Raw genomic sequence first — 20,732 nt, 5'->3', positions numbered from 1 at the left:
CATTTGACGTTAAAATACAACATAATTTCACTATTAGAAGTTGATCCGAGAGAAAAGCCTATTTTCGACCCACCCTAATGTACAGCCCGGAGTAAGTGAGAACATATAAAAGGGAACTTTTTGGTACTTTTTCGTTCTTCAAAAGATAGTTAGTTAGTTTGAAAGGAGGATGTACATATGTATATACATCAAATCCGATCAAATACACCTAGACCTCTATCGGGCCTGTTGTGCGCTCCTTAACCAGTGCCTCTGGTGGGAATCGAACCCACCACCACTAGCCTAGAACACTAACCACTAACCTACCGTAGGCCACTCTTCAAAAGATACTTTTTGTGTTTTTTATAATATTGATCCTAGAAACATGAAATTAAGCATGTGGAGCCCGGAGTTAATGAGAATCTATAAAAGTATGATTTTTAGTACTTTTTCGTTCATTAAAAGGTACTTTTTGAATTTTCTATAATAATGAACTTAGAAACATAAAATTAAGCATATGAGCAGTAAATAAGAACCTATAAAAGGGACTTTTTGGTACTTTTTCGTTTTTTAGTTGGTACGTTTTGAGTTTATTGTATTATTGATCTTAGGAACATGAAAAGATATTTTATATTTTAGTACGGTATATAACAATTTTTGAAAACTTGCTATATACAGTTTTAAAAATCTTATGTGTTTCGTTATTTAGTATAAAAAAGGGTAATTTTTTAATTTTTTTTTAAATTTTTTAAAAAAGTAAAATTTTAAAATTGCACAAATTTGCGCAAACTGTTTTCTTATTTCCAAAGTAGAGTTTTCATATTTTATTATGGTATATAACAATTTTTGAAAACTTGCTACTTTCAGTTTTAAAAATCTTGTGTGTTTCGTTTTTTGGTAGAAAAAGGGTAAATTTTTCCGAAAAAAGCAAAAATTTCGAAAAATTGCTAAAAATAATTGCGCAAATTTACGTAAACTTTTTATCTTGTTTTTGAAAATAGAGATTTCATATTTTATTGTGGTATGTAACAATTTTTAAACATTTTCTGCTTTCAGTTTTAAAAACTTGCTCTCTTTCAATTTTATTTTTTTTAAATTTTTGTTGTAAACCATACGTGCGATTGTTAATTTATATAGTTTTATACAAAATTTTTTTTGTTGATAAAAATTTGAGGATTCTAGATCTAATATTTTCCCAGATAAACGAATTTTATATTTAATTCATATGGGAGGTGTAAATAAGTGCAATTTTAAGGGAATTTGTGTGGGGGCTAGGCATAATCGAGGACCGATTTGAACTAAGTAAATTCAGTTGGGTTCATCCTTGGGCCTAATTTACACTAACACTATCAAAAAATTCCAGCCATTGAGTCAAAAAACACTTCTAATAATTTTGGCCAGGTTTTCATCCAAAATGCCTGCCAGTGCATCATAGTGGAAGGTAGTAAAGATTCGGCACAGCCGAATATAGAACTCTTACTTGTTTCATTGCAATTTTGTAGAATTTTTCACATTTGTGTATTTTTTTGTATTCTTCGTTATAATTTGTATCAACTATGTATTTATTATACGATTCACCTTCGTGTGAAGGGTATAAATATATAAGTTTGTCATTCCGTTTAAAATTTCACAGTGGTGGGAAAAATAGAAAAAAATATAAATATAGAAAAAATAGAATAAAAATAGAAAGGCCTTATTTTGTGGTAAACAATATTTTTTCTAAAAAATTATGCGTTAGAATTTTATGTTTTGTATCTTAAATAAAAGGTATTTAACACTACTTTCTTATGAAACATTGAGTTTACAAGGTTTTTGCTCCATCGTATATTATTGGTATTTGAAATATTTAGCACTGGAAAAAATAATAGAAACGATTCATAGTATTGGAGACATAAGCTAAGATTTCTTAAATGGCGTTTTTGTACTTATTTTAAAAATTTTAATTGTAAATAATATTCTCAATATCAAAATATACTATTTCCTCGGTTCTTTATGTTAACGTGTGTTTTTTCAACGCCGGTTGACCATATGAGCTCTGACGGCTGAATTGGAGCCACGACTTTCAAATTTTCTTAAATAAAAAGTCAAAACAGTGAATTAAATTGCTTAACATTTTTAAATTACCTAAAAAATTAGTTCTTGAAAAGATTTCGAACCGAAGAAGTTTTGTATCCGCCCACAGAAAACGATAATCCACCGATTTTTGGCCCAGATTTTGAGTAATATTTCTCATTTTGGCAAGTATCTTGATGGATAGGTAATATAAGTTGAATTTAAAACTAAAATTTCAAGACATGTAAAATTTCGAAAATTAATTTTAAATTTAGGTATAGTGCTGTTTGGGAATTAATACTAGTATATAGACCCAATACGATCTATTGCAAAAATAACACAGAATGTTTTTAAATGACGAAAATAAAATATGTTTTTTATTTCATTACCTTTTCTAAAATCTAATACTTTTATTTTATTAAAAAAAATAAAAAGAATATTCTTTCTGATGTTCTTATATGTTAGGGTGCATTTTATCTAAACTTACGTTACAGTAAACTACCTATAATTCAAACTGAATTTTAAAATTTTTTAGATTTTGTGAACTTTTTGTGTTAGATTTAACTTGTTTTAGCATTATTTCACAAGTCCATCAATATACTTTTATATTTAATCCCCTTTTAACCAATGCCAAATTTTTTAAATACCAATAAAATACGATGGAGCAAAAAAACAAAAAAACTCAATATATCATAGCAAAGTAAACTTAAATACCTTATATTTAAGATAGAAATCATAAAATTCTAACGGGTAGTGTTTGAGAAAATTTAGTTTTTACCACAAAATAAAGTCGTTTCTATTATTTTTTCCACCACTGTATATTCCGGATACTTATAGATAGCGGAGTCGATTTAGCCATATCGTCGTTGTTGGAATCTTGTTCTTTGATGTTAGAATCTTGTTCGTCTGAACCCCACAAACAAAATGATTCCCCTTTCCAGATATTGAGATAGCCGACATTTGAACTCGATTAAACGACGTTAACACATGCCGCTCGTCGCTCAAAGTTTGAAAAAAGCTAACATATAATGTTATAACTCGTGAACAGTATATAATAGAATCAAGTTTAGTATCCTAAAACAAAGCTAATATTGTTCTTCAAAATTTATATATATGTATATAAGATATAAGCTTTCAAAGTTGTATATCATTTTTATTTTTTGTAGCTTTCGAACTAATTAAAACCGATATTAAAATCGCGTTTTCTGCAATTTTTAAGAATTTAACATTGATATGTCTATACTCTATTATATGTCTATACTCTCTTAACAAAAAATTAAAAAATCTGAAGACCATCGGTCAATTCTTAATTGATTTCTCATGGAATTCATGATATAATCATACGATCAATTTTGTTATTGTAATTGATTGTTTATAAAGATAAAGCAGAGCAAGAGCAACACGTTAAGGATGAAACTGTATGTTGTTATTGGCTTGAAACATGAAATTAAGCATGTAGGGCCCGGAGTATGTGATAACCTATAAAAGGAGATTTTTGGGTACTTTTTCGTTCTTCTAAAGGTTCTTTTTGAATTTTCTATGAAACATGAAAGTAAGCATGTAGATTCTGGAGTAAGTGAGAACATAGTGTAGATGAGAAAACAATTCGTTATATTGAGTATATATTGGGATTAGGGTTGCCAGATTCTGATTCTCAAAAAGCTGGACATTGGGTTTTAAAAAGCTGGAAAAAACAAAAAAAAGCTGGACATAAAAAAATACTGAGAAAATGTTAATTTTGGTTTTGTGCAGGGGTTCTCATATACCAATTCCGTTTTGTTATAGTCCATAGAGTACGAATATATTTTAAGTTTTCCCCGATCACTTCGTTAACTTTAAGAGCAAAAAGCGCCATTTTTGAAGTTTTAAATTTTAAAAATCATAAGTACGTAAGCTGTACGTAAAGAAATTGACTATCGCTCGCAACAATATTTATTACGACATCAGCTGTTCAAGTGTTGAGACATGTTGTCACTGATGATAGAAAATGAAAATCATAACTTAGTTGTATAACAAATGTACAAACAGTGTTGGCTAACATAATTTGACAAAGATAACATGAACATTATTGCCCAAGTTATTGCAGTGCACTAAAAAAAATTCTATTTAGCTGGACAAATTAAATTTTAGCTTGAAACTGGACAAGCATCAAAAAAACTGGACAATCCAGCCAAGTCCAGCCAGGCTGGCAACCCTAATTGGGATCGTTTTATCAAAGTTTTACTGATAACATAAGTATGAGAATGGCTGAAGTTAATCGAATTTATCTTAAAATTCATACACTAAATAAACATTATTTAAGAATAAAACATTTATTTCTTATCAAACATACATTAGACAACATACATATGTTCTGTTCATCGACCCATTAGTTGTGCAGAGATAACAGTATATTTGTCATAATTAGAAGCTCCAAATTCACATTCGGCGGGTCCCGTTGAAAACAATATAGTGCTTTGGAATATAAAAATAAATTTAAATAAATTAAATAAAATGTGAAGAGATTTCGATATCCTACATCAGAAAAGTAATTTTTCTTAAATTTAATTAAAATCATTTCAGGATTAAAGTTAATGATGACTTCTAAAAATTAGTCAAATTAAGAAATTTTGCAATAAAAAAGCGAAAAATATTGCAGTATTCCCTTAATAAATTTCCCAGTTAATGATAAAGAATGTGCATTCAACACCAGTGCACAGGATTCAATTAATCTTCACCTATAGTTTTTGAACCGGAAACGTTCCTATGCAAATAACAAGCCGGGGGACTGGCTCTTTTTGTGTTTGTCTACAGATTTACGGGTGAACATTTCGGATAATTAGGGAAACATTCCTCTGGGACCTATAGTCTGATTGATATGTCTAGATCAACGATAGACATTCCCCCTGGGGGAATGACACATTCACAAACACAACACAAACTCTCGAAAATAAACAGCAACATTTACCCAGCAGTCCGCAAGTTATTACAAATTAAAACGCCTCCGATTGTAATAGGAAAATTAGTGAAGAGCATACAACTTTCATCCTTTCATAATTGTATACAAACTATAGAATAGTGGCATCCACGATGTCATTGGTCTCAGTGAAAAATCCGCTGTGTAGCTTGTACAAATATATTGAAAATTAATTTTACTTTCATTTAAAGCGCTCTCTTTCTGGTCACCAATGGTCTAGATCAGCAAAACGCAATGAGCTCCCAAATGAGCACTATTGTATTCTATCTTACATATATATAAACAAGTTAGAGTGCTATATTCGGCTGAGCCGAATCTTAAATACCCTCCACCAACTACTTTTATATTAATAATCTTTTAGTTAATCAAATATTTGTGGAATAGAACAAGCAAAGATTTAATTTTTTTAAATCTGTTACAATTATAATTTTTTTCGGAGCATTATAAACACGATTTTCTATAATATTTTATAGCGCCTTATAATATGCTTCAAAGATATTTAATAACTTCCAGGTATACATCATAGCTGCCAGATGATTTGGGCGCCAAAACGTCAAATTTCGAGAAGAAAATCGTCAATTAATTTTTCCAAATCGTCAAAACTATTTTCCATACATAATATACATATTAGATGCATTTTTGTAAACTATTTGATATGAATATGTATGGGATGTTTTTAGTATTCCATCTTATTGGTCGATTATTTTTTAAATATTTTTTTTTAATATATGGGCAATTTCGTGTCATGTGACCCAAATCAAAAAAACGATTTGGATGAAATTTGCACCACGGTTAGTACTATTGGATAGTAAGCCAAATACAGTTTTTCAGTTCTATCGGTCCAGAACTACCGTAGTTAGAGGGAATCAAAGTTGGACATTTTGGTCATTTTTAAATAAGTGTAACTTTTCACCTATTGTTCCTAGCAAAAATTGTCCAAAGGAGTTTAGATAGCTTTTTCTTCTTCAACGAAATTATGATTGCCTTTACTCAATAAAAGCTAATTCCTCTAGCCTCCTTCCACAACCTATTTTCATAGTTCCACAATGCACTGCATGAGTAGTATCATAAGTGCTGGTCATAAAAGTATAATTGGTTTCGCTTTTACGACAAATATTAGGCCAATATACCTATACCTTTGTTGTAAGTCATTATAATTCTTAATTTTATTAACATATTTATAGAATATTCTGAATATGCTTCCATTTGCTTTTAAATATTAGATAAAATAATGATAAAAATTATGAAAATTTGTGCGAACATCCTGTTTTAAAAATCGTCAAATTTAGAGTTAAAATCGTCAAATCGTCAATGGGTAATTTTTGACACTGAAAATCGTCAAAATGACGATAAATCGTCAAATCTGGCAACAGTGGTATACATGTGTGTGAAATATTTAAGGAAATTCAGATATGTGTACTGTTGTTCAGAATTTGTTTATACTAAATTCATATATACGGTTAAAGTGTTTTTACAGTAATATTTCTGTAGATAAAAGCTATATTTCTGTCAAAAATAAAAACACCGCTAAATGCAACAACAATAGCCACAGCTGAAAAAATAATAATTTCCAACAGTGTTGGCACTTGTTAATAGTGTTGACACAATATGCCGTTTTTTATCATAATGACCACATCAGGGCTTTTATGGCTCCATTTAACTGCGTCATTGCGAAACCTTTTCCCTATCCTCTGACCACTAATTTCTTGTGATATTGGTGTTGTTATATTGATTGTTGTTGAACTGTTTGATGACGAAGGTATAGCACTGGTCACCAAGCAGTTTCATTAATAACAATCAATTGTAGGAACACTATATCATAGGAAATAGACAATTGATTTGAACCTCTTCTTGTATCGTAATGGCGGGTCGCTTTCGCATTGATTTTTGCAACATACGCGGGTTGAGAGCGAATTTTTCTTTTTTTTTATGATGATTTTATATTGATTGTATTTTTATATTAGTAATATTTGTATTTGTTGATTTTTCAATTCTCATAATATTTTCATACGAAATAAAACATTTACTACAAAAGGTTATGTGCCCAGGAAACTCAGAAAATTAAATTAAGAAAATTTTCAAGAAACTTCAAATAAAGAAAATTTTGAAGAAATCAAGAAAAGCAAGAATTTTTCAAGAAATTTTGCAAGATATTGAAGACAATTTATCAAGATTTAAATACTTCAAGACTATAAGAAGAATCTGTAAATAAAAATGAATTTTTCAAAACACGTCAAGCCTCTTCAAAATGAATTGGATTATCCAATCTGGAGGCGCAAGATGCGTGATTTATTGGATTATCATGAAGGAGCAGTTGATGTTATAGATGGTAAGTTAATGAAACCAGTACCACTGCCAGTCACCGCAACAGCTGAAGAAAAGAAGATACACAGAGATGAAACAGACTTGTACAGAAAGGCAAATAGTTATGCGAAGTCTATGATTACAAGCCCAGTAAGTGATGAAGTATACCAAAAGATAATGGATAAGGAAACTGCTTGGGAATCATTAATGCTACAATTTGAAGCGAGATCCAAAGATCAATTATTCAAAATCTGTATTGATTTTTTTTCGTTCATGTGGAAAACAAATGAAGATGTAAGTCTACATATAGCAAAACTTAAATGCTTATGGTAGGAACTGAACAACGGTTTAAAAGCAAGAAATGAAAATCCACTGCCAGATGTTTTTTACATACTAGTAGTATGTAAAATTCTTCAGATTTTACCAACATATTTTGATACGTTCAAATTAAGCTGAATGCTTTTAACCAAGAATGAAGAAAAGAATTTTGATGAAATGTCAGCACAATTATGTATGTATGAAAGAAATTGTAAAGGAGCAAATGTCGTCAAAAATGAAGACGCTTTAGTGGTGAATAATTTTAAAAAGAAGTCATCATCAGCAAGCAACATACCGAATAAGAAATCTGATGTCTGTAATTATTGCAACAAGAAAGGCCATTGGGTAAGTGATTGCAGAAAATGTATCAACGACGGTAAGCCAGTAAAGGAAAAGATAAGTGAAGTAAAATGTACATCTCACCGGATACTACCATTAATTTGTGACGAAATAAACACAATCAATGAAGATTTTTCAAATGATTGGTGGATTGATAATGGTGCAACCCGCCATGTTACAAATAATAGAAGTGTATTTAAAACCTTTGAAAAATTTAATAAGGGAACTATAGAGATCAAATCAAAAGTAAACAACAAGGTACTAATATTTGATTTGACAGATGTTTGGTATGTTCCGAACATATCCAGGAACTTGTTCTCTGTATTGTCTACCCAAGATAAAATAAATAATAGTGAATTTAAGTCGACTACAACTGTCTGTAAACTGTTATTAAACAATGAAGTTTTGTTAGTTGGACATCGAGAAAAAGGGGGTTCTCTATACAAAGCAGATATCGAACCAGTCATTTCAAGAACAATAAATGAAGTTAATTCTACAGAAGCTGATAATATGTTGCAATTATATCATGAGAGATGGGGACATCAAGATAATCGACATGTTCAACAAAAACTCAAGACAGAACTTGGTATCAATGTAAAGTTAGACAAAAAGCTATGCGAGTCCTGCTTTTATGGAAAGTCTCATCGTCAACCATTTGGAACTAGAGAGAAGGCTAGTAGTCCAGGCGACTTAATGTCATCTGATGTATGTTGTCCATACTGGAAATGGAGTTAGTAAAAAGAAATATTTAGTTATATTTAAAGATTCATATACTAAATATTGTTTTGGCTACTTACTGAAAGAAAAATCTGATGTTAAAGATGCTCTGAAAACCCAATTAAAGAATTTTTAAGCGATAATGGAGGTGAGTTTGATAATTTTGAAGTACGAAAAATTTTAAAAGAATATGGAGTGACACAGAGGATGACTGCTCCTTACACACCACAACAAAACGGTGCAAGTGAACGAGAAAATAGAACAGTGATTGAAATGGCTCGAACATTTAAGCATTCATATAAGAACGTAAAATTTACTGAAGCCATTTGGGCTGAATTAGTTCGCACAGCCATTTACATTCTAAATCGAACTCGAAAGACCTATGTTGAATGTAAAAGCCCACATGAGCTATGGATTAGAAGAAAGCCTAGAATAAATCATTTAAGAATAATCGGAAGTGAGTGCTATGCCCATGTTCCTAGTCAGAAGAAAAATAAAATGGATTCAAAGGCAACCAAGGGCTACTTAATTGGATATGACACAGAAGAACGTTACCGAATTTATGTAAAAGAAAATCACAGTATAATAAGGTGTGTTTCAAAATTATAAGAACAAATATAATTTTCGAATTTCTCTTCAAGTATTGAATGGATCTACAAAAAAATTTTACAAATAATATATTTTGCATTTACTATACATATACAAAAAAATAAATTTGAGATTATTGTTGCTGCATTTCTGGAAGTTTTCCGTTATTTTAATGTTTCATAATTATAAAACCAAGTCAATAAAAATCCATTATGCAACTTAGTAGGCCAAAAGTCTTGGTTATAATTGGTCCTAAAATAACGAAAAAATTGTGGCTTTGATGTATCATGTAGATTTTTTTCATTCTGACCCTGCAAAAGGTAAAATTTCGGCCATAAAAGACCAACATTTGAAATTTAGGCAAATTGCTCAGAAATTTGATAGGATTGAGAAAGTTGTTATTTTTTCTATTAATCGTGATAATAAAGCACAAACCAAGTGATCAGCATGACAGAAAACTCTTTTCCAGCGAGAAATACCCCATATTGTTCATAAAAAGAACAATTCAACTTTGAGTTTAAAAAATATAAAAGCTCAGATTGGCGTTTCAGTTTATATTTTCGAAGGAAAAAAGATAGAAAATAAGGATACTGGAGAGATATGAGCAAGGATTCCCTACATTTTTTCAAGAGAAATTTTGGTGATGGGTTGGCTGCACTAACCAGCTTTTTGCTCCGACGTCTGCCTCCAATTCCAATTTCATTCATGTAAAACCAACAGTACGTCCTATGCCAGAACTCTAGAAATTAATTTTGTGCTTTTTATGGCACAAAGTCCAACAAAAAACTAAATTTTCAGCAAGAAAATGCTTTTATACCCAACATTAGATTCTTCAAAAACTGGTTTAACAACAAAAATACACCTGCTTTAGAGTGGTCAGCAGTGCTAACTAGATGTAAAGTCCATGGAAAGTCTTTAAGGGAAAATAATTTATAAAATTTATTAAACATTTTTCTGAAACACACCTTATTATCAAGAGATATTAAGTTTAGTGAAGAACTAATAAATTGTGATGAATTCCAAGATGCTAGTGAGAATATTTCGGAAGATAAGGGTAATGAAATTAAATTAAAATTTAAAAATTATGTAAAGCCAACTGATGAAGGAGATCTGTTACAGCCAAACACTTCTCAGGACAGTCAATATGCCGTGAGCGAATCCCAACCTAGTCACCAGGAAAATAATTCAGATACTGAAGAAAACGAATCTTATGAACAGTGTATAGAAGATGGTTATTCAGAATCCGATATAAGTGATTTCCATGGATTCGAGGTAAATAAACGTAAGAGATCATTTACCAAAGAGGATGAGGAACCGATGAGCAAACGACTTAGAGATCGCACCTTATTACATATGGCGGCTCAAGATTTTGTAAGCCAAATTGAAACTCCAACTACTTTTGGTGATGCAATTAATAGTGCGGAAAAGAAAGAATGGATGAAAGCCATGAATTCCGAAATAAATTCTTTAACAGAAAACCAAAAGTAGGAAATGGCTGATCTCCCAATAGATTCCAAAGCTTTGCCATGTGGGTATTTAAAGTGAAAACCAATCCTGATGGAAGTATAGACAAATATAAAGCAAGATTGGTAATAAAAGGCTTTAAACAGCGTAAAGGTGTAGATTACAATGAAACATTTAGCCCAGTAGCCAAATTGGGAACACTTAGAGCTATTCTAAGTGTAGCTGGTAGTCAAAACATGAATATATTTCAATTTGATGTTTCAACAATTATATATTGTGGATATTATTTATATGAAACAGCCCGAAGATTTTGATGATGGTACTAAGAAGGCATGCAAACTTAAAAGAAGTTTATATGAATTTTCTAGGATTGGAAATAAAAAGAGATGATAATGGAATTTTTATTAACCAAGAGGCGTATGCAAAGAAGGTCTTAGAATGATTCAGATTCTCAGAAAGCAGATCGATTTCCTCGCCAATGTTAAAAGGTGAAAGTTTCCATATAGACAAGCCGTAGGAGCCACCATGTATTTAATGTTGGGAACAAGACCTGATTTAGCCTATAGTGTAGGGTTCCTGTATAAAACGTTAGAAAATCCTTCGAATGATGATGTTATCCGTGTCAAAAAAGTTCTTCACTACATATCTGGAACAGTAAAGTACGGAATTTCTTATAAAAACAAGTCAGTCCAAGAACTTAAATGCTACAGTGGAAGGAAGGTCCACAACAGGTGTTATTGTGAAATTTGCTGGAGGAGTTATTTCATGGTTAAGCCAAAGGCAAACTATGGTTGCTACATCCACAACGGAAGCCGAAATAGTAGCAGCCTCAGAAGCAACAAAAGAAGCTATTTGGATAAGGCGCTTATATGCAGATTTAATTGGTTTGAATGACATTCCTTTACTTTACGTTGATAATTCTGCTGCTGTACGATTGACCCAAAATCCACAATATCATAGACGAACAAAATATATTAGTTTGTTTCTTTGTTCGTGAAAAACTCAGTGAAAGAGAACTTGAAATTCAACAAATTTCTACTCAAGATCAATTAGCGGATTTGATGACAAAACCCTTACAACCTACAAGATTGAAGATGCTTTGTAATCAAATCGGTTTAGGAATCTCCAACATCACATAACAAGGGAAAGTGTTGTACTTTGTATATTGATTGTATTTTTATAGTAGTAATATTTGTATTTGTTGATTTTTCAATTCTCATAATATATTCATTCGAAATAAAACATTTACTACAAAATATCGCTTTTCAACTTTAATCGGGGCATTGCTATGTACGTTCGCAATGAAGTTGTGTACCAGTGCCAGCAACAATTAGGCACGAATGATACCGAATTTAGCTGCCTCTGGGTTAAATTCAAAATCAGGACACACTATTTGCTAAACGGGGGAAAGTATGCTACCATATTGAACTTCGACGCCCTTTCCGATTCCATACTGAAGATTCTTGAGAGTTGTCCGTACAGTGAAATTGTAGTTGCTGGTGATTTCAATGTTCACAACTCATCTTGGCTTCGCCATTCAAGTCATACAACTCCGGAAGGCCAATATGTTGAGTTATTTGCTGCGCACAACCACCTTGCGCAATTAGTAAATGAACCAACACATTCTTCATGTGTTGAAGGGCACCAAAATAATACCCTCGACCTCTTACTCACCTTACATCCTGATAAGTATGAAGTGGATATTCTTGCACCTCTCGGAAATTCGTATCACTGCACCATCTCCGCCTCCTTTTCGCTCTCTGAACTTCGTAACGTTTCAAAAACAGCTTCGAAACGTTTAATATTTATTTATGAAAAGGCTTACTGGGCTCAGCTTAAAGAATTCTATAGGCAATTCAATTGGAAACTTTGTTTCCTAGACAATAACGTCAATGCCATGGCGAAAATGGTTGAAAATATAATTATGCTGGGAATGAAAACATTCATTCCATCAAAAAAATCGTCGATTAGACCTAGGCAAAAGTCTTGGTTTAATCAGAAGTGCAAAAATGCAATCAGATCCAGAGAGTAAGCTTTCAGAATTTGGCGTAATAACAAAAACGTCCAAACTGATAAGCTGCGCAAAAAGGCGAGGTCTTCGTGTGCCAGAGTGCTAAGACGCCAAAAAGCTCTACACGAGCAGCAAAACCTTTTGGTCGTTCGTTAAAAGTGTAAAGGACCCGGTTGATAAAGCTAACCTTTTAGGTGAGTTATTTCTTGCTTGCCGGTTAGCGATCAACCACTGCCCGAGCTCGAAAGGGTATCAGTAACTATGCCAAATATATTCTTTCGAGCGCGTGCCGTTAAAAAGGTTTTAACAGATCTCAACATAAACAAGTCTCCTGAACCAGATGGCATCCGGCACTGGTCTTGAAGCACTGCTCTTCGACGCTCTGTAACGCCAATCCCTAAAAAGGGAGAGGCTAATAATGCTGAAAATTACCGTCCAATAGCAATTTGTTCAGCACTTTCTAAAGTTATGGAAAGTATGGTCAATTTCCATCTTATCAAGTATTTAGAGACCAACAAGTTACTTAACGACCGCCAGTATGGCTTTCGTAGAGGTCGCACTACGGGAGACCTACTAGCCTTCCTTTCGGAGAATTGGTGTCATTCCAATCACCATTTTGGCGAAGTAGATATATGGCTCTAGATATTTCAAAGGCGCTTGATAGAGTGTGGCATGGTACAACTAATTGCATTTGGTGTCGGTAATAACTTCTCTCAATTTATTTCGAGCTTTCTCAGAGATCGCACTATACGAGTTGTTATAGATGGGATCTCATCAAACGAGTTCAAGATTAATTTAGGGGTGTCGCAAGGCTCCGTTCTTTCTATGTCCAATTTCCAATTCTATCTACTCTTTTGCGGATAACAGCAGTATCTGTCATTCTTATTCATTCAATTATAGGCCAAGCCCTCTAGAGATTGGGGCAATGAGGCGAAATATGAATGAATCGCTTAATCACGACTTGATTAATATCTCTGAATGGGGTCGTGTTAACAGAGTCGATTTAACGCCCGCAAGACTCAATGTTGCTTTTTAACACATAAAAGCTTGGCAGATATTGTTGAACCATCTGTTCGTATGTGGAATAAAATTCCTGCAGAGGTATTCCCTGCCATTTTCGATATAAGAAGATTTAAATCAAATGTCCACAAACACTGCTCGCTCTATCCTCCTTCCCACAACCTATTTTCCTAGTTCCAACACAATGCTTCGCATAAGTAGGGGTCATCCCCTGAGTGCTGGTCAAATAAAAAAAATGTGTATCTATATAGCTATTTTGTAATAAGTGATGTGAATTAAAGTGATTTTCGGAAGAGGCTTTGTATGGGACCGATCGAACCCATATTATGAACCCATCATGGAAAAATTTAAAATAACATGTTGTATACAAAAGTAATATCTGTGTCAAATTTTAGATGGATATTATTGTTTGGTAATGTGAATTTAAGTGATATTTGGGTGACCTTATATGGGAGCTATGACCAAATATGGGCCGATAGTGAAATTTTTTTTAAATAAAAAAATTCTGAAGAAGATCTTCTACGGGAGCTATGACCAAATATGGACTTATCGTGAACAAATTTTACAGTATCATTTCTATATATAAAAGCATTAATTAATAATGAGTTATGTGCGTTTAAGTGATTTTCGGGAGGGGGCCTTGTATGGGAGCTACGGCGAATTATGGACCGATTTAGAAAATTTTTTCCTCTATATGAATTCAATTGACATAAAACTTTTACTTGTAAAAGTTCGTAAAGATATTGTTATTCTACCGGAAATTATTAACAATTATTGCATTTATCGGGAATATGTATATTTGTATGGGAGTTATATGAACTTGTGGACCGATGCCGCCCATTTTTAACAGGAATCAAGCTTTCATATAGAAACAATTGTGTGCTGATTTTTATGAAATTGTATCCCCTTTGGTGAAAATTTCATTAGAATTTGTTAAAAAAGCTTAATTTTTTCGGAGTTTTTTAAAATTTTGATTCATAACTCTCTCCGATGTAAACTGATCTTGCTCATTTTCAATACCAAACAGCCTAGGACAATAGTGAATCTTTTGGCGAATTTTATTGGATCGTTTTTACGTGAGCGGGTTTTACACAAACAGACTGACGGACGGACGGACTTTGTTGGGACTCATATGAATATTTCTTGGTATTACATACGGAATGACAAACATATGTATATACATATACCCTCTATCACCACTGATGATGGTGGAGGGTACAAAAACGAACAAAATCAGTCAAAGGAGAGCGAATTCTGGTCTAGATCATGTTTTAATTTTTTCACACATTTTATGTTTCAAAATTTGTTTATATGGAAATGGTTCTGGTTTATCAATGTTTTTTGTTTTGTTATTGAGTTTTATTAAATCCCGATTATATATTTATACATACATACATATAATTCCTTTTTTTTCAAATAATTCTGAATCCCACTTAAATAAATATATGATTATTTTTAATATTTGAAGAAATTCAATGTTGTTTTTATTGAAAGCTATTGAAACGACTATTGATTTTGATATTGCTTGATAACACTAATGAAAAATTCAGAATTTCGAATCTTTATTCCAATAAAATTTTATATTATTTTTGTTCGAAAAGTCAAAGAAATATTAAAGATTATTTTATTATTCAATAATAACAAACAATGAATATTTGTTTGAAGCTAAAAAAAATGAAATTATTAAAAACACTTTTTATAAAAACTGTCAATTCCTGAAATAAACTAAGATGAAAAGCACCCTTATGTACATATATATTTATTTCCAAAATTAAAAATAATTAAAAAGTTCAAATGCTATTCATAACAAAATTAATTTTACTATAAATAATTAAATAAATAATAACTATATATTCATTCCAATTAATGTTACTAATAAAAAAGTAATAAATTAATAACTAATAAGTATATAAAAAAATTTAATATAAATATTTATGTACATACAGAACAATGTGTATTAGTTTAATGCACAGTAGTATGGAATTCTCAATGACGCACAGCAATGGCAATTTTTTTTAATAATTTACAAATATTTTACTTATTTTGCTATTCTGAGCCATATTATATATGAGATTAGAGGATCTGTTCGGTCCTTTTTCAAAAACTGAGCTCTCTGCTAAGTCTTATAAATATCATTAGAAAATGCCAATTACAAAATATTTATTCTTCACTACTGTGCAATAGTTATCTTTTTTAAAAGTTTATAATTTTTAAAAAAGCCGTTAAAAACTACTCTATGTCGATTCGTATATGTCGTATTGACTGCTAATTTGAAAGCTCAGACCTTAAATTTTTAATGAATAAAGTTAGAAAATATTTTTCATCGGGTTCTGAAGAAAGTTATAACAAAATTAATTTTACAAGAAATAAATAGTAACTATATCTTCATTCCAATTCATGTTACTAATATAGTAAAATATTAGTAACATGAATAGTCTTAAAGGTGCTTTAAAATTTCGTAAAAAGTGCCATAACTTTTTAAGTGTTTATGTTTATTTTTGCATAAAATTCTCCAGAACAACAATTATCTGAAAATATATAAAAATTTTATTTAAAAATTTGTTTACACATTTTTTTCTAAAAACAAATTCAGAACCATATAGAGAAAAAATCTATCATTAATTTTTTTTTAAATTTTGATATTATGTGCCCACATTGGTTTTCTAGCCCTTAAAAATTTAGATTGGGATTCCTACTAGTCTCCGAGATATGAGCAAAAATGTCCATGTACATCTACAAACAAGAGCCTAAAATATTATAAACTTTTTTAGTTCATATTTTTTTTTTTTCAACTCAAAAAAATTTTTTAAATTGAAAACTTTAAATTATATTATATAAATTTCATAAATTTTTTTAAAGATACATGGACATATTTGGTCATATCTCGCAGACTAGTAGGAACCCAATCTAAATTTTTGAAGAAAGTTAGAAAACCAATGTGGCCATATAATATAAAAATTTAAAAAAAAAAATTAAAGATAGATTTTTTATTTTATGTGATTCCGAATTTTGTTTTTAGAAAAAAATAATAGTTAAATAAAATTTTTATATAATTTCACAAAACGATTGTTTTGAAAAATTTTATGCAAAAATAAAATTAATAATTATCTTTAACACGTAAAAAGTTATGGCACTTTGTACGAAATTTTTAAGCACTTTTAAACTATAGGGTGCCACAGTTTTTAAAGTTTAAGTGCAAAAATGTCAGTTCTCACTCTCGTGGACCTTTTTTTATGTGTTTAGAAAATTTTGTCCAAATCGGTCGCTATAGGAAAAATCTTTTAAATTTAAAGTAGAATTCTTCAATTACACTGTGTGACACTAAAAAACACTTGTTACGCGATATAATGCTTTTTATAGACCTAGATGAGTAGATTTTACCATTTTTAGAATCTTCAATATACCCTAAAAATCGGAAGCTATTGGAAAAAAACGCTTTTTGTTGACTAGACAGACCAAAAAATATATATCTCAATATTTTCTTAACCGATTAAATATTTTTCAACTGTTTTGAAAAGAGTTTCACTTGTCCTTTTTAAAAAGTATATACACTTTTATATTTTTACGGAAATGTGAAAAATATTTAGATCTGAATACAAATTTTTATATATATTTTTCATTTTTTTACAATTCAAGATTATTTTTGACCCACACTTTATTTGAAAACATATTTTTTAAATATTTTTTTTATTTTAGCCCATATTTCTATGAATAAAATATGATATGAAACGTTGAAATCAGATAAAAACTGACAGGAATAGAATTTTTTTTTCGTAAAATCTAAAATTTACCAAATCTCTCATTTCTAAAGTGAATTATCAATTTGAATAATAAAGTTTATATTTGTGTTGCATATCTTAAGTTGATATTTTACTTCAGGAAAGAGAGATTTGGTAAATTTTTGATTTTACGATAAAAATTCTATTTCTGTAAATTTTTATCTAATTTCAACGTTTCATATCTTATTTTATTCATAAAGATATGGGCTAAAATAACAAATATTTAATAAATATGTTTTCAAATAAAGTGTGGGTCAAAAATGATCGTGAATTGTAAAAAAATGGAAAATATATATAAAAATTTGTATTTAGATCTAAATATTTTACACATTTCCGTAAAAATATAAAAGTGTATATACTTTTTAAAAAGGACAAGGGAAACTCTTTTCAAAACCGCTGAAAAATATTAAATCGGTTAAGAAAATTTTGAGATATAATTTTTTTGGTCTGTCTAGTCAACAAAAAGCGTTATTTTTTTCCAATATCTTCCGATTTTTAGGGTATATTAAAGATTCTAAAAATGGTACTGTAATCTACTCTACTAGACCTACCAACTTCACTAGGTCTTGCGATGAGTGTATTGATTTTTTGTTATTTTGTCACACCGTGTTATCATTAGAAAATGTCAGTTAGAATATGTTTATTCTTCACTACTGTGCAATAGCCGATTGAAAATACTCTACGACGATGTGTATCTGTCGTATTGACAGCTGATTTTAAACAGGTTATAACAAAATAAATTTTACAAGAAAAAATTAAATAAATAATAACTATATATTCATTCCAATGTATGTTACTAAATTATGAATAAATAAATAACTAATAAGTACAAGAAAAAAGTTATATACATATTTATGAAAATACAGAACGAAGTGTATTAGTTTCATACACAGTAGTATGGAATTCTTAATCAAGGCACACATCACAGCAATGGTAGCCAAATTATATCTGAGTCTAAATGGTCTGTACGGTCCTTTTTCAAAAACATCTCTGCTAAGTCTAACAAATATAATTAGAAAATGCCAGTTAAAAAATATTTATTCTTTACTACTGTGCAATAGTTACGTTTTTAAGAAGTTTATATTAAAAAAAATTAATTTTATTAAATTAAATTTTAAAAATTAAAATTTAAAAACTTCTGTATGATTATGTGTATCTGTCGTATTGACTGATAATTTCAAGTTTATAATTAAAAAAAAAAAATTAGTATTAAAAGTTAAAAACTACTGTTTGATCTGCCGTATTGACTGCTAAATAGAAAGATGCTCAGACCTTCAATTTTTAATTAAGTAAGAAAATAATTTTCATTGGATTTTGGAGAAAGTTATAACAAAATCATTTTATAAGAAATAATTAAATAAATAATAACTATATATTCATTCCAATTCATGTTATAAAATAATAAAAAAGTAAAATGAATAACTAATAAGTACAAGAAAAAAGTTATATTATGAGAATACAATCGAAGTGTTTTAGTTTAATACACAGTAGTATGGAATACTCAATGAAGGTGCACATCACAGTAGTGGTATTTTTTAATAATTTACAAATATTGTTATTATGCTTTTTTCAGCCATATTTTATCTGATATTAGTCTGTACGGTCCTTTTTCCAAAATATCTCTGTTAAGTCTAACAAGTATCATTAGAAAATGCCAGTTAGAAAACATTTATTATTCACTACTGTGCAATAGTTACGTTTTTTAAGAAGTTTATAATTAAAATAAAATTAAATTTGATTAAACTAAATTTAAAAAATTAAAAGTTAAAAATTACTGTATGACGATGTATATCTGTCGTAATGACTGCTAATTTGAAAGGAAGCTCAGACCTTTAATTGTTAATGAATTAAGTTAGAAATTTTTTTAATAGAGTTCTGAAAATAATTATCATATCAAAAATTATTGTTTAGTTTTGATAGTTATTAGAAAGTAACTTAAGTAAAGTAAATTAAAACAGATCGCTGAACCAAATATTATTCATATTAAAATGAAAATTAACTCTATTAATATTGTTCCGTTAATAAGAATTATATTTTCCGTTTTGAAGAAGACTCCATTTCGACAATCATGAGGATTTTTCATTAAAAAACAATGAATTGTAATTTTTTTATAATGGTTTTTTAACGCTAAAATATACAAATGATATACATTTTTTCAATTTTTTTATTATTTTTTTTTTTTTTTTGATTATTCGATTAATTAGATACAAAGTCGATTTTAACTTTTCAAAGTTTTTCAATAAAGAATTAATTGTCGTTTATTCGAAAGTCGGCTTATAGAACCCTAGCAAATATGTACATATATGTATGTATACTGGCTATGTAGTGGTCTGTTTGCCTTCGAGAAGTTATAATTAATACACAAGTTTTTTGGAGAAGTAAGGCTGAGTGCAAGTACAAGTAGGTAGTGACGCTAGTAGTAAAAAAATATATATGTATATAAATATATATTATTAAATAATTTATTCAAAAATACATAAATTAATCTACATTATGTCTATAACGTCTTAAACGTGCTGTATTTTCTATTTTGGGTGCACCAGGTGGTGGAGTAATATCATTACGTATTGTTGTTCCAGAATGTTCTATTTTTTCAAAATCTTTAACCAAATTAAAAAGTAACATCTCATTTTCTGTACATCCATTAGGGGATTCAATTTTGTCGGTTTCATTTAAGCCAATTCCACCACTCGATCCCCCAGATTTTGTATTTGTTTTAATAGCAGACTTTCTACGATTGGCTGCAATTTGTTGTTGATCATCTGATGTATCTGTTGAGTTATCATCGAATTGTCCTAATAAAGTAGTAGGCACTCCTCGTGTTCTGAAAATATAAAAATAAGTTTATCGTTATAATCAGTATCATGTCTGAAAAAAAGCATTTAATAACTGAATTATAGTAAATTTGAATTTTATATTTTTACAGATGCATTTTTATCCTTTGATATTGATATGATTAAATTTAAATAAATTAATAAAATGCATATGCAGATTTAAATTAAAAAAGAATTTGGTACAGTAATTTTTGTTGTTATAAAACTTGTTTATGTTAGGAACGTTTTTCTGGAGGAGAACTTACATACATACATATGTATATTCATATATATAAATATTTAACAATTTATATACAAGACTTATAACAGACTATAAACATATTTATTAAAAGAGGATTTGTACACTTTGCATGGAAAGCAAAAACGTGTTT

At 29.9% G+C, this 20,732-nt stretch overlaps 1 protein-coding gene across 14 annotated transcripts in view; it reads right to left on the bottom strand.

Moving 5' to 3' along the window:
* Positions 1-19,097: 19,097 nt before the first annotated feature.
* LOC119613791 (tau-tubulin kinase homolog Asator) overlaps positions 19,098-20,732 on the bottom strand; it is a 195,965-nt gene continuing 194,330 nt past the window's right edge. For 11 of the 14 annotated variants that reach the window (XM_037969852.1, XM_037969883.1, XM_037969905.1 and 8 more), the window contains one exon: positions 19,098-20,351. In XM_037969852.1, the coding sequence (XP_037825780.1) occupies positions 20,009-20,351 (343 nt within the window). In that variant the 3' untranslated portion in view covers positions 19,098-20,008. The remainder of the gene's footprint in view (positions 20,352-20,732) is intronic. The other 3 variants (XM_037969869.1, XM_037969920.1, XM_037969927.1) reach the window with 1 other exon arrangement.

This window comes from Lucilia sericata, unplaced genomic scaffold (genome assembly GCF_015586225.1).
Source record: "Lucilia sericata isolate MDLA Ls3-8-SP2 unplaced genomic scaffold, ASM1558622v1 Contig000040F_arrow, whole genome shotgun sequence".
NCBI classification, from domain to species: domain Eukaryota; kingdom Metazoa; phylum Arthropoda; class Insecta; order Diptera; family Calliphoridae; genus Lucilia; species Lucilia sericata.
Note: the sequence above shows the minus strand (reverse complement) of the source record. Positions and strands in the feature narration are given on the sequence as shown.